The sequence below is a fragment of the Salmo salar genome, chromosome ssa16 (genome assembly GCF_905237065.1).
Source record: "Salmo salar chromosome ssa16, Ssal_v3.1, whole genome shotgun sequence".
NCBI lineage: Eukaryota > Metazoa > Chordata > Actinopteri > Salmoniformes > Salmonidae > Salmo > Salmo salar.
The window spans coordinates 46,980,560-46,993,780 of NC_059457.1; the positions used below are offsets into that span (position 1 = coordinate 46,980,560).

The 13,221-nt window shown below is 41.6% G+C and overlaps 1 protein-coding gene across 2 annotated transcripts in view; it reads left to right on the forward strand.

Annotated features, from left to right (window-relative positions):
• LOC106574038 (FYVE and coiled-coil domain-containing protein 1) overlaps positions 1 to 11,805 on the forward strand; it is a 74,901-nt gene extending 63,096 nt beyond the window's left edge. For both annotated transcript variants that reach the window (XM_014149552.2, XM_014149551.2), the window contains exons 15-18: positions 448 to 540; positions 788 to 998; positions 8,752 to 8,861; positions 9,225 to 11,805. In XM_014149552.2, coding sequence (XP_014005027.1) covers positions 448 to 540; positions 788 to 998; positions 8,752 to 8,861; positions 9,225 to 9,297 — 487 coding nt within the window. In that variant the 3' untranslated portion in view covers positions 9,298 to 11,805. The remainder of the gene's footprint in view (positions 1 to 447; positions 541 to 787; positions 999 to 8,751; positions 8,862 to 9,224) is intronic.
• The last annotated feature ends 1,416 nt before the right edge of the window (positions 11,806 to 13,221 follow it).

Below are 13,221 nucleotides of genomic sequence, written 5' to 3' on the forward strand. Positions count from 1 at the left end.
CCAGGTTACACTGGAGCCAAGCTGAGCCAAGGCTAGCTGTACTGGGCCAGGTTACACTGGAGCCAAGCTCTAGCTGTACTGGGCCAGGTTACACTGGAGCCAAGCTGAGCCAAGCTCTAGCTGTACTGGGCCAGGTTGCACTAGAGCCAAGCCTAGCAGTACTGGGCCAGGTTACACAGGAGCTAAGCTTAGCCAAGCCTAGCTATACTGGGCCAGGTTACACAGGTGCCAAGCCTAGCTGTACTGGCCCAGGTTACACATCCACCATAAATACTAGAGCCATGCTGGAAAGAACAATGTGAAAGCAAAACGTGGTCCAGCACAGCACAGTATGGTTCTGGTCAGTCCCATAGTGTTAATTAGCCAATAGGCACAGTAGGTATGTGGTTATGAGGAGCTTTGTGGTAAATCAACACCGTCTTTTGTTATGTGACCCTCGACCTGCAGAGATACAGGAGCAGTGTCCCCAGACGACCCGGAAGAGAATGTACCCACTGTGCAGGACACAGAGATCACCCTTCTCAAGTCTGGAGAAGTCACGTGAGTCTAGAACCTTGCGCGCACAGACACACTTGCACACACACAATCACACACACATGTATGTTGGAAATAAAAAATACTACCATTACAGCTTCCTCTGCCAGTACTTCCTTTTTCCACAACACCTACCCTAATCACTACACCAAATCCTGGCCAAGACTGGCAGTGTATTGTGTGTGAAAACTCAAGTTGAAATCTCAGTCAAATCAATGCCTACTCTTCCTCTGCTATCTGGTTGTGTTTCCAGGCTGGTTGTCCCTCTCAGCATCGAAGACATCTCTCAGTTTGGCGATGGCTCCCGAGAGCTCTTTGTCAAGTCCAGTTGCTACAGCATGATCAACATCGCCGTGGTCGATTGCGGGCCTACCGTAAGCTGGGTGTTCTCCTCGGAGCCCAAGAGCATCTCTTTCAGCGTGGTGTACCGTGAGACAACCGACGTCCCAGTGGAACAGTCCAAGGTAGGACCACTACGGACCAGCTCCGCTCTTAGACCAGTGGTCAGTCACTAACCCTGGACCTAAAGAGCTATTGGAGGTACAAGCAGGATTTTGTGCAGTCATCAAGACTAAGATTAGTTGAATCAGGGGCTTTATAAATCAAGTGTCTCATAGTTGGAGTGCTGATCTAGGATCACCCACCCCTGTCCATGTAAGCTTGTTCATTATGATCTAAAAGGCAAAACTGATCCTAAATCAGCATTCCTACTGGGAGACGCTTGATACATACTGTGTTAGTACTGGGCCTGTAGCTCTCCAGGGCCGTGATTAGGAGGACTGTTGCTGTAGATGATCCCAGTAGCAAATAATAACCCTCGTTGAGTCTAAATAGTGTAGGATGATGTTGCCCCTAGAAGCTGATCTTTGGTCAGTTTTGCATTTCCCAAACTAATGTTTAAATTCTGGATTGGGAACGGAAAGATTATTCTAAATCTGTACCTAGGGGAAGCTTCACCCGGGAGCAGTGTAAATGAGAGAGGAGCTCCCCCTGCTGAGAACAGAACTCTTTATTGACCTTTCACCCAAAGTAGAGCAAGCAGCCTGGTGCAGCTCAGGTAGTCCATTACACACCAGGGAATTAACTATGGACTAGAGGTCGACCGATTAATCGGCAGGGCCGATTTCAAATTTTCATAACAATCGGTAATCGGCATTTTTGGGCGCCGATTATGACCGATTACATTGCATTCCATGAGGAGACTGCGTGGCAGGCTGACCACCTGTTACGCGAAAGTGCAGCAAGGAGCCAAGGTAAGTTGCTAGCTAGCATTAAACGTATCTTATAAAAAACAATCAATCTTCACATAATCACTAGTTAACTACACATGGTTGATGATATTACTAGTTTAACTAGCTTGTCCTGCGTTGCATACAAAAAATGCGGTGCCTGTTAATTTATCATTGAATCACAGCCTACTTCGCCAAACAGGGGATGATTTAACAAAAGGTCATTCGCGAAAAAAGCACAATCGTTGCACGAATGTCCCTAACCATAAGCATCAATGCCTTTCTTAAAATCAATACACAGAAGTATTATTTTTTTTTTAAACCTGCATGTTTAGTTAAAATAAATTAATGTTAGCAGGCAATATTAACTAGGGAAATTGTGTCACTTCTCTTGCGTTCATTGCACGCAGAGTCAGGGTATATGCAACAGTTTGGGCCGCCTGGCTCGTTGTGAACTAATTTGTCAGAATTTTACGTAATTATGACATAACATTGAAGGTTGTGCAATGTAACAGAAATATTTAGACTTAGGGTTGCCACCCGTTCGATAAAATACGGAACGGTTCCGTATTTCACTGAAAGAATAAACGTTTTGTTTTCTAAATTATAGTTTCCGGATTTGACCATATTAATGACCAAAGGCATGTATTTCTGTGTTTATTATATTATAATTAAGTCTATGATTTGATATTTGATAGAGCAGTCTGACTGAGTGGGGGTAGGCGGCAACAGGCTCGTAAGCATTCATTCAAACTTTACTGCGTTTGCCAACAGCTCTTAGCAATACTTGATTCACATGCGGTTTATGAATTCAAGCCTATCAACTCCTGAGATTAGGCTGGCAATACTAAAGTGCCTATTAGAACAACCAATAGTCAAAGGTATATGAAATTCAAATGGTATAGAGAGAAATAGTCGACGTGTCATAATTCCTATAATAACTACAACCTAAAACGTCTTAACTGGGAATATTGAAGAACTGGGAATATTGAACCACCAGCTTTCATATGTTCTCATGTTCTGAGCTTTTTTACATGGCACATATTGCACTTTTACTTTCTTCTCCAACACTGTGTTTTTCCATAATTTAAACCAAATTGAGCATGTTTCATTATTTATTTGGGACTAAATAGGTTTTATTTATGTATTATATTAAGTTAAAATAAGTGTTCATTGTTCATTCAGTATTGTTGTAATTGTCATTATTACAAATATATATAAAAATCGTACAAATATATATAAAAATCGGCCGATTAATCGGTAGCGTTTTTTTTGGGCGGTCCTCCAATATTCGGTATCGGAGTTGAAAAATCATAATCGGCCGACCTCTACTATGGACAGGCCTAAATGTAAATGCTTCTAATGGAAACAATTCTGAAAAGCAAAATGCATAACCATGGTAACAGGTGAAAGGGAACCCTTTAGAGCAGGGGTTCCTAAACTTTTTGGGACTACCACCCCATTTTGACATCTGAAAATGTTCGAGACCCCACCCATTTCCCCAAAATTATGTAATTAACAGCCAATGTAAAAAAAATATATATATTTGGGGCTATGACAGAGAATTGAAAAACATTATAACAGTATTTCTGATTGTCTTCTCAACTCATGTTCACATACTTTTAATGCGGGGATATGACAGTCAATCGCAAATTAGTCTGACGTAATGTATCTTATCTCACCCCCACTAATGAGATGGGTGTGCTTGATGCATGCCGCGTCAGAGCTTCTCAAAGTCAGGGGGCGTGGTCGACAGTGCGCACCTCATCTCTGCTGTCACATCCAATCTGGATCGATATTTGGTTTTAATGCAAGCAAGAGCACTGAATCCAGCTTCACACAGTTAAGAGCTGGCGAAGGGTAGCCTACCATGAGTTTTATGGTGCTTTCAAGACTGGGAACTGGGAACTCTGAAAAATAAGAGGTCAAAACATGACATGTGAACTTTAATATTATTCTTATATCTTTTTTTACACCCCCAATTTTGTGGTATCCAATTGGTAGTTACGGTCTTGTCCCACCACAGGAGTCGCTAGAGCACGATGGGACAAGGATATCCCGGCCTGCCAAACCCTCCCCTAACCCAGACAACGCTGGGCCAATTGTGCGCCGCGGCCGGTTGCGACAGCCTAGAATCGAACCAGGATCTGTAGAGACACATCTAGCACTGCGCTGCAGTGCCTTAGACCGCTGCGCCACTTGGGAGACCCGACATCAGTGAACTTTAGGTCGGAATCTCAGAGCTGTAGAAAGTGGCCTGAGTTCCCGAGTTGGAATTCCCGAGTTTGATGATCGTTAAAAACTATTTTTCCCAGTCGGAGCTCGTTTCTTTCCGAGTACCCAGTTGTTTTGAACGCGTCATTAATGCTCAGAGGGAGAGGGCAGGGTATTCCCTTTGAGTCAGGAACCAAAACTTCTCTGTAGTCAGATGGAGCCCCATCTGTGTAAACGCTCACCATTCAAGCTCAATTGTTTGCGTATTTAACTAAACCTGTATGGTCTGAGGTGAAGAGTGAAATAAAAATAGATTGGCTTATGCAATACTGCCGTTCAGCTGTAGGCTACAGTTTTATGTGCGCAGTGCTCAGCTGTAGGCTACAGTTTTATGTAGGCAGTGCTCAGCTGTAGGCTACAGTTTTATATGCGCAGTGCTCAGCTGTAGGCTACAGTTTTATGTAGGCAGTGCTCAGCTGTAGGCTACAGTTTTATGTAGGCAGTGCTCAGCTGTAGGCTACAGTTTTATGTAGGCAGTGCTCAGCTGTAGGCTACAGTTTTTTGTAGCCAGTGCTCAGCTGTAGGCTACAGTTTTATGTGGGCAGTGCTCAGCTGTAGGCTACAGTTTTATATGCGCAGTGCTCAGCTGTAGGCTACAGTTTTATGTAGGCAGTGCTCAGCTGTAGGCTACAGTTTTATGTAGGCAGTGCTCAGCTGTAGGCTGCAGTTTTATATGCGCAGTGCTCAGCTGTAGGCAACAGTTTTATGTGCGCAGTGCTCAGCTGTAGGCTACAGTTTTATGTAGGCAGTGCTCAGCTGTAGGCTACAGTTTTATGTAGGCAGTGCTCAGCTGTAGGCTACAGTTTTATATGCGCAGTGCTCAGCTGTAGGCTACAGTTTTATGTAGGCAGTGCTCAGCTGTAGGCTACAGTTTTATGTAGGCAGTGCTCAGCTGTAGGCTACAGTTTTATGTAGGCAGTGCTCAGCTGTAGGCTGCAGTTTTATATGCGCAGTGCTCAGCTGTAGGTTGCAGTTTTATGTGCGCAGTGCTCAGCTGTAGGCTACAGTTTTATGTGGGCAGTGCTCAGCTGTAGGCTGCAGTTTTATATGCGCAGTGCTCAGGTGTAGGCTACAGTTTTATGTGCGCAGTGCTCAGCTGTAGGCTACAGTTTTATATGTGCTCAGCTGTAGGCTACAGTTTTATGTGCGCAGTGCTCAGCTGTAGGCTACAGTTTTATGTGGGCAGTGCTCAGCTGTAGGCTACAGTTTTATGTAGGCAGTGCTCAGCTGTAGGCTACAGTTTTATGTGCGCAGTGCTCAGCTGTAGGCTACAGTTTTATATGCGCAGTGCTCAGCTGTAGGCTACAGTTTTATGTAGGCAGTGCTCAGCTGTAGGCTACAGTTTTATGTGGGCAGTGCTCAGCTGTAGGCTACAGTTTTATGTAGGCAGTGCTCAGCTGTAGGCTACAGTTTTATGTGTGCAGTGCTCAGCTGTAGGCTACAGTTTTATATGCGCAGTGCTCAGCTGTAGGCTACAGTTTTATATGCGCAGTGCTCAGCTGTAGGCTACAGTTTTATATGCGCAGTGCTCAGCTGTAGGCTACAGTTTTATGTAGGCAGTGCTCAGCTGTAGGCTACAGTTTTATATGCGCAGTGCTCAGCTGTAGGCTACAGTTTTATGTAGGCAGTGCTCAGCTGTAGGCTGCAGTTTTATGTGCGCAGTGCTCAGCTGTAGGCTACAGTTTTATATGCGCAGTGCACAGACAGACAGTTGTTGGTTGGAGCATGTCACCGGAGGAGCACGTATTTATCTTGCTGTGGAATTCATTGCGGCCAGCAGGTCAAAATAAAGACTAAAATGAACGAATCACTCAGGAAAATGAATCATGACACTTGAGTCAGTAAAAAGACTTGTTAAAAAAGAATGAATCATTCATGAACTGCACATCACTAGTCTGAATACACATGCTCAGGTTGCCTAGAATGTTCAGCTGCCCAGAGGTGGAACAGCTAGGCAGCCTACTCATACGGTATTTGCATGATCGTTGAACTTTCTCCTCCACATTTAAATGTGGTGAGTTTGCGGCATATTTCAGAAATAAGATAGCAAACATTAGGCTGGGTGTCAGTCAAGCAATACCTGATTAGAAAGTGTATATGTGCCCTAGCCTACCACGTAAAGGCACTATGGGGTTATTTTCCCTGGTTGAAACAGACATGCTCAGGAAAGTGATCTCACAACTTCACCCTTCTACCTGCCTTCTCGATCCGACATATCTGAAGAAGTGCAAGCTATTGTTAATCACTCCCTGCTGACAGGCACTTTCTCCACTGCACTAAAAACTTCTATGGTGGAACCCCTTCTGAAGAAAAGTAATCTAGATTCATCAGCTCTTAGTCATTTTCAGCCAATCTCCAACCTTCCATTCTTAAGCACAACTCTGGAGAAATTGTTTTTCAAACAGATTTTGTATTTTTTTTGTGCCATCTGTATTTTAGAAAAATGTCCATCTTGTTTTCGTGCCCACCACAGCACAGAAACAGCCTTGGTTAAAGTAGTAAATTATCTTAGAGCCAACACAGATGCCAAAACGCTCTCTGTCCTTGTAATGTTGGATTAACGTGCTGCATTCGACACTGTTGACCATAATGTCCTTCTGGACAGACTGGAGAGGTGGGTTGGCCTCTTCGGTCCAGTTCTAAATTGGTTTAGGACCTTTTTAACCGGTCGCAAGTTTTTTGTCACCTTTGATGAACATAACTCAGAGAAAATAGATATCACATGGCGTTCCACAAGGTTTGATTTTGGGTCCGGTCCGGTACTGTTCAGTTTATATATGTTACCCCTTGGCAACTTTATCAGAAAGCATGGCATTGATTTTCATGGCTATGCAGACAATACACAACTTTACATTTCTTTGTCACCAGAGGACTTTAGCTCCACAGATAAATTATTAGACCACATTAGTGATTTAAATACAGTACTTGGATGGCTCACAACTTCCTCCAGCTAAATCAAGACAAGATCGAGGGACTTATTATTGGAGCCAAAGCACAGAGAGAGAATCGCTGACTTTTGTCGCCAGTTGTACGGTGTTTCCTCCGACACATTGGTGCGGCTGGCTTCCGGGTTAAGCGAGCAGTGTGTCAAGAAGCAGTTACGGCTTGGCAGGGTCGTTTGTCGGAGGACACATGGCTCTCAACCTTCGCCTCTCCCGAGTTTGTACGGGAGTTGCAGCAATGGGACAAGATTAACTATCAATTGGATATCACAAAATTGTGGAGAAAAGAGGTAAAATGTAACAAACCAAAAATATTTTAGATTCTGAACTTGATTTTGAATCACAAATAAGGATTGTGACCAAAATAATGTTTTGCCACCTGAGGAACATTGCCAAGGTGCAGCCATTTCTCTCTCAGGCTGATACAGAGAGACTTATCCATGCTTTTATTACAAGCAGGCTTGACTACTGTAATGCTCTCCTGTCTGGTCCACCCAAAAAAGCCATTGGTCAACTACAAAACATACAGAATGCTGCAGCACCGGTACTGACCAAGACCCGATGGAGAGCACACATTACACTGGTTTTAAAGTCTCTGTACTGGCTGCCTGTGAGTTTTAGAATTCATTTAAAGATTCTTCTGTTTTTAAATCAATCCACGATTGTGCACCCCAATACATATCAGACATGCTTTTAAGTTATGTACCAGTAGGTTCCTCAGGTCCTCTGGCACTGGCCTTTTAACTATCCCAAAGTCTAGGATCAAGAGGCATGGAGAGGCAGCCTTTAGTTACTATGCCCCCAGCCTCTGGAATAGCCTGCCAGAGAACCTGAGATCTTAAAACACCCCTTTTTAGTTTGCCTTTCCTTAGGGTCGGCAGGTAGCCTAGTGGTTAGAGCGTCGGACTAGTAACCGAAAGGTTTCAAGATTTAATCCCTGAGCTGACAAGGTAAAAATCTGTTGTTCTGCCCCTGAACAAGGCAGTTAACCCACTGTTCCTAGGTCGTCATTGAAAATAAGAATTTGTTCTTAACTGACTTACCGAGTTAAATAAAGGTAAATAAAGGGTGTTTTTCTGTCTTTCAAATTTTATTGTTATTCTTATGTTTTTTTATCCTCTTATGTTTGTTGTGTAATAAATAAATATTTTCTTATTGTCATTGTTTTTTATTTATGTTTTTTGCTGTGACGCGCATTACGTTGCATTATGTCTGATTTAATTGGGGGGTTAAAACTCAAGCAGGGAGTTACATTCTGTTTTTCAGGAACTCGGGCTAGTGGCTAGTGGCTTGTGGCTAGTGGCTTGTGGCTACATAGTGTGTGTAAAATAACATAGTGTGTGTGTAAAATAACAGTGTGTGTGTAAAATAACATAGTGTGTGTGTGAAATAACATAGTGTGTTTAAAATAACATAGTGTGTGTGTAAAATAACACATGAGGAGAACGTGATCCGGACCCTTAGCTTTGAGAAAGAGGTTTCCATAGGGGACGGGCGAGGGCGGGGGCTAAAACTCTGTATTCGTAGCTATGGCCTATTTTAATAGCAATAAAATAACTTTGGGTTTCGATTGGTCACCTAAAAGAAAGGCTCCCCCACTTCCCAATTCCCAATTTAATTAACCTATCAGATTACAACAAGACTGAAGATTGTGGCCTCTTTTTGAACATGAACTTTAATATCTCAAATATAAACGGCTCCACATCGACAGTATTATCACTGAGTGTTATAAGGTAGGAATCCATTGACTTATTCTGGTGTTCTCTTCTCAGGTGCTGATTCCTCTGACTCGCTGTAACTCTCACAAAGAGACCATCCAAGGCCAGCTGAAAGTCAGGAACCCTGGTCTCTACACTCTCATCTTTGACAACTCCTTCTCAAGGTATGATACACTGCATACCTTTATTATTAGAATTACCCTGTAGTCAGTCAAAACTCTTTACCACTCCGTGTGCTTGTGTAGAGCAGAACGTTATCCCTTCTCAGCGAACGATAGGCAAAACAGTCACGTTCTTAACCGTAACCACTTCAAACCCTTGAACACACTGAAACCCACCTTCTCATGGCAGTGTGCTTGTGTAGAACATCTATTGCTAGAATCAAGTCAGTCTCCAGTTCCCATGTGCCCTTGTGGTGAAGGATGACAGCTCTCTGAAGCACTGCAGTACTATGAAGTTGCTTGTGAGGGTTTAATTTTTGTTGCAAAATGTTATATTGTTCTATTTCTTCACTACAACCCTGACAGGTTCATCTCAAAGAAAGTCCTCTACCACTTGACAATCGAGAAGACGATTATATACGATGGGAGTGATTTCTAAGCCTGGATAATGGATTCTTACGCAGGGTGAAGGTTATAGTTTGTTTTTCTCAAATGCTTATTTGTTTCTGGATGCCCCACCAACTACAATATTTTATGTTTGGTTTTGCTCTTTTATTTAAAAAAAAAAACCAGTTTTTGTAGGATCCGTATATTTTTAACACTAATGTTTTTATGTTTTGAGTGTGTTGGTCATGTTTTAGTTGGAGCACAAACACTCTACAGACATGGTGGTTGTTTTGAGCTAATGGACTCTTCACATAGAGTATGTGGTGAAACAAACGTACAGATGTAGGGTCTTAATTTGATTACCCTCGTGCAGGAGAACTTTCATGAAATGCAGGAAATGTAAAACCTGTTGTGTATTTGAGGCTTAAAGAGGCTTCAAAGTTTGTTATTTCCACTTTTACATTTCAGACTTGATTTTCCCTTACAAAAATGTATCAAACCCTAAAAAAATGCACATTAATTATAATCCACATAATAATTCACATTTTCTGTTGCTGCAGGATTATTTTCCTGCTGTAGCAAACTGGCTCAGATTTAGATCCTACATCTGTAGGAAAACCAGGAATTCAAATCTTAACCATAGGTGAAGAGTTAAAATGGTAGCCTTATGAGTTCACTACATGGTCTTGTTAAACAGAGATAGAGAGGTTATTGCGCACACATTTATACAATGTTATTAGCTATGATTGTTTTCTATCATGGACTAATGCAGTGTCCACAAGTAAGATGACACTTATTGAGCAACTGCTCACATTGTAATCACAATACAGAGGACAATACAGAGGATACTGGACAATATAGCATCTTTTTCATGCTACAAAAACATGAATAATGTTACAAAAACAAGTACAGCTAGACTACATTGTGTTTAGGAGGAGGCAGTTACTTTGTGTCATCCTCAAATGCTGCCAGGCTGAAGGGAAGATAATTAATTGTGTGGGGGAGAAATGGGCACTAAGTAATACAAGAGATTGAAAGCTTTGCTACCAATTTCTTGTGTCTGTGGGAGCTTTTGAAGCCTTCTGTTTAAACTAATTGAACTCAGACTCATGGGTCATACACTATAAAGGAACTCTCTTCGACCGTTAATAGGCTTTTCTCAAGTTTTTCCATAGTTCAAGATTTCAAATGAAAGACTGCAATATTTATTGTCATGTAAAAAGCACATGGGGAGCATTTATATCCCAAAAGGATAGTTTAAGAAATCAATTTTCAAATGATTTTGATGCAAAAGACAATGTTTTATGATCATTTCATTAAGATAACCGCAACATAATAATTTGGTTGTATTACTTCAAGGTTATATTATATAGCACACTATCAACTAACATGATCTATTACTGTGACCTATAAACTCAATTTCACTTACTGACAAAGCAAGTGCCAACTTTTGCCTATAGGAGATAAGTTCCCTTTCAACATAATTCAAAACTATGTTTTAATTACAAAAGACACATAAAACTGCACTTTAAAGATTAAAAATTACAATTTTCGAAGTGTGGATTTACACGTGTTTTGCATAGCCAGTTCTTGCTATAGTCCGTATCTTTGAGAATACACTGCTGTGCCCAGGGCTTATACTTGTTTTGTGTTTAGGCTATCCTCCCTGAGCACCTCAAGGCATAGTGTAGTGTACCATGGCAAGCTTATGTTTGTGTAAGGTCTCTTTGGATAAGATCTGGATTGAGCATAACAGCAGGCCTATAGATTATATACCATCATAGGAATATGATTTTGTTATGTTTCGTTATAAGGGATTTTAGAATTTTGTTATAGCCATACATTTTAGATACCGTGTATAAATAGGACCTCCGTTTTTTTTTCTTATAAGGATCCTAGGTGTTTATTTTCCTTTGTATGTATTATAGTATCTGAAAGCAATAAGGAATGACATCTCAGTCATACCATCAGTCAAGGAGGCAACCAATGTTCTTCATTAATGAAGCAAGCTCTGGGGTGAATTTTCCTTTAGTACAGATCTAGGATGAGCTTCCCCTCCCCCAATCTTAACCTTAACCCTTAGTGAGGAATATTTCAACACTGGCCCAAGATCAGATTCTAGGGGCAACTTCACCCTACCTACACCAATGGGGCTCAATAGCTACATCGGATGCTGCTTTTGCAGAGAACTGTTTTCCATTTTTATTGGGAGCATTTCTTTTGTATTTTGTAAGTGGTCTAAATGTATGCAATTTGTGTACAAAGCCTCATTTTTTTCTCTACAGTTTTGCACTTTTGGATGGAATTTAGCAATGATAATGATTTACAATGTCACAATGAATAGTATTTTGATAGTATTTTCTGGTGTTTGTAAAAGAGATTATGCAGGGAAAGAAATCCTATGTATTTTTAATTAACAAACTGAGGGCTTTCAAGAGTCTGCCACCAGCATCATGTGACTTCAGTGAAATCCACATGACCCTATTCTTTATCTATGCAGTCACTATGATGTAAAAACATGTACAGTTCAACTTTAAAATAAAGTTTGTTAATGATGTCACTTTCTTCCTCTTCCTAACCCCTCACACCTGTTCCAGGTTGGAAGTCTTTAGTCCCATTTATATCTGCTGCTAACATGCACTGGGTTTAACATGCATCTTGTCCACATTCTGATTGTGCTCACAGTTTTAGACAGAAGTATTCAATTAAGATATGCATTGTGATCAGATCTTCCTTACCACCTCCAGAGGATCCATTGTATCTTGTCCATTGACAGGTAGCACCATTGACTTATGGCATCAATAATTGTCGTAAAAAAAATTCTAAAACATTTTATGTTAAAAGAATACCTGTTAAAGAATTTGCTTACAGGGTGGCACCAGGAACTCTGGTCACAATGCAGACACAGTGGACTTATAAGAGACTAATTTCAATACCATGTCTAGACACGACAAACGTAGAACAGATAGTGATGGGTCATATCACCCGCGACTTCCGATTTTGGACATTAACAAGGCAACACTCAATCCAGGCAGAGCGCTTTTTGTGGTTCTAGGCAGAGCGCTTTTTGTGGTTCCAGGCAGAGCGCTTTTTGTGGTTCCAGGCAGAGCGCTTTTTGTGGTTCTAGGCAGAGCGCTTTTTGTGGTTCTAGGCAGAGCGCTTTTTGTGGTTCCAGGCAGAGCGCTTTTTGTGGTTCTAGGCAAAGCGCTTTTTGTGGTTCTAGGCAGAGCGCTTTTTGTGGTTCTAGGCAGAGCGCTTTTTGTGGTTCCAGGCAGAGCGCTTTTTGTGGTTCCAGGCAGAGCCCTTTTTGGTTCTAGGTAGCCCTTTCTTTCTATATGCGTAGAGTGTTTTTCAAAGTCTCAATTCCAAAATGGTTTCTGAGGAACCTGCAATTTCTCTCTGTGGTAATTTGAAGCCTTACATGAGTAGGCTACATAGATTTGTGTGGTGCGTTAAAACGAATTCCATTCAGCCCTGAAGCTTTTTGTATGGACTCAGGGTGTTGCCACTCAAAGCCTAATTCCCCTGCACACTCCCCTGTTGCGTTTTCAAATCAAATCCCCCCAAAATTGTCACATGCGCTGAATACAACCTTACCATGGAATGCTTACTTACAAGCCCTTAATAACCAACAATGCAGTTCAAGAAATAGAGTTAAGAAAATATTTACTAAATTAAATGTACAAAATAAAATAAAAAGTAACACAATAAAAGAACAATAAGTGGCTATATACCGGTACAGAGTCAATGTGCATGGGGTACAGGTTAGTCGAGGTAATTGGTACATGTAGGTGGGGGGTGGCCATTTAGTTAATTGTTAAGCAGTCTTCTTATGGCTTGGGAGTAGAAGCTGTTAAGGAGCCTTTTGGACCTAGACTTGGCGCTCTGGTACCCCTACCTACATGAAATCATAGACTATCGCATCCACTCAGCTTGGGAGAAGCCGTGACAACAAGATGAGGTGAAAATGTGGATT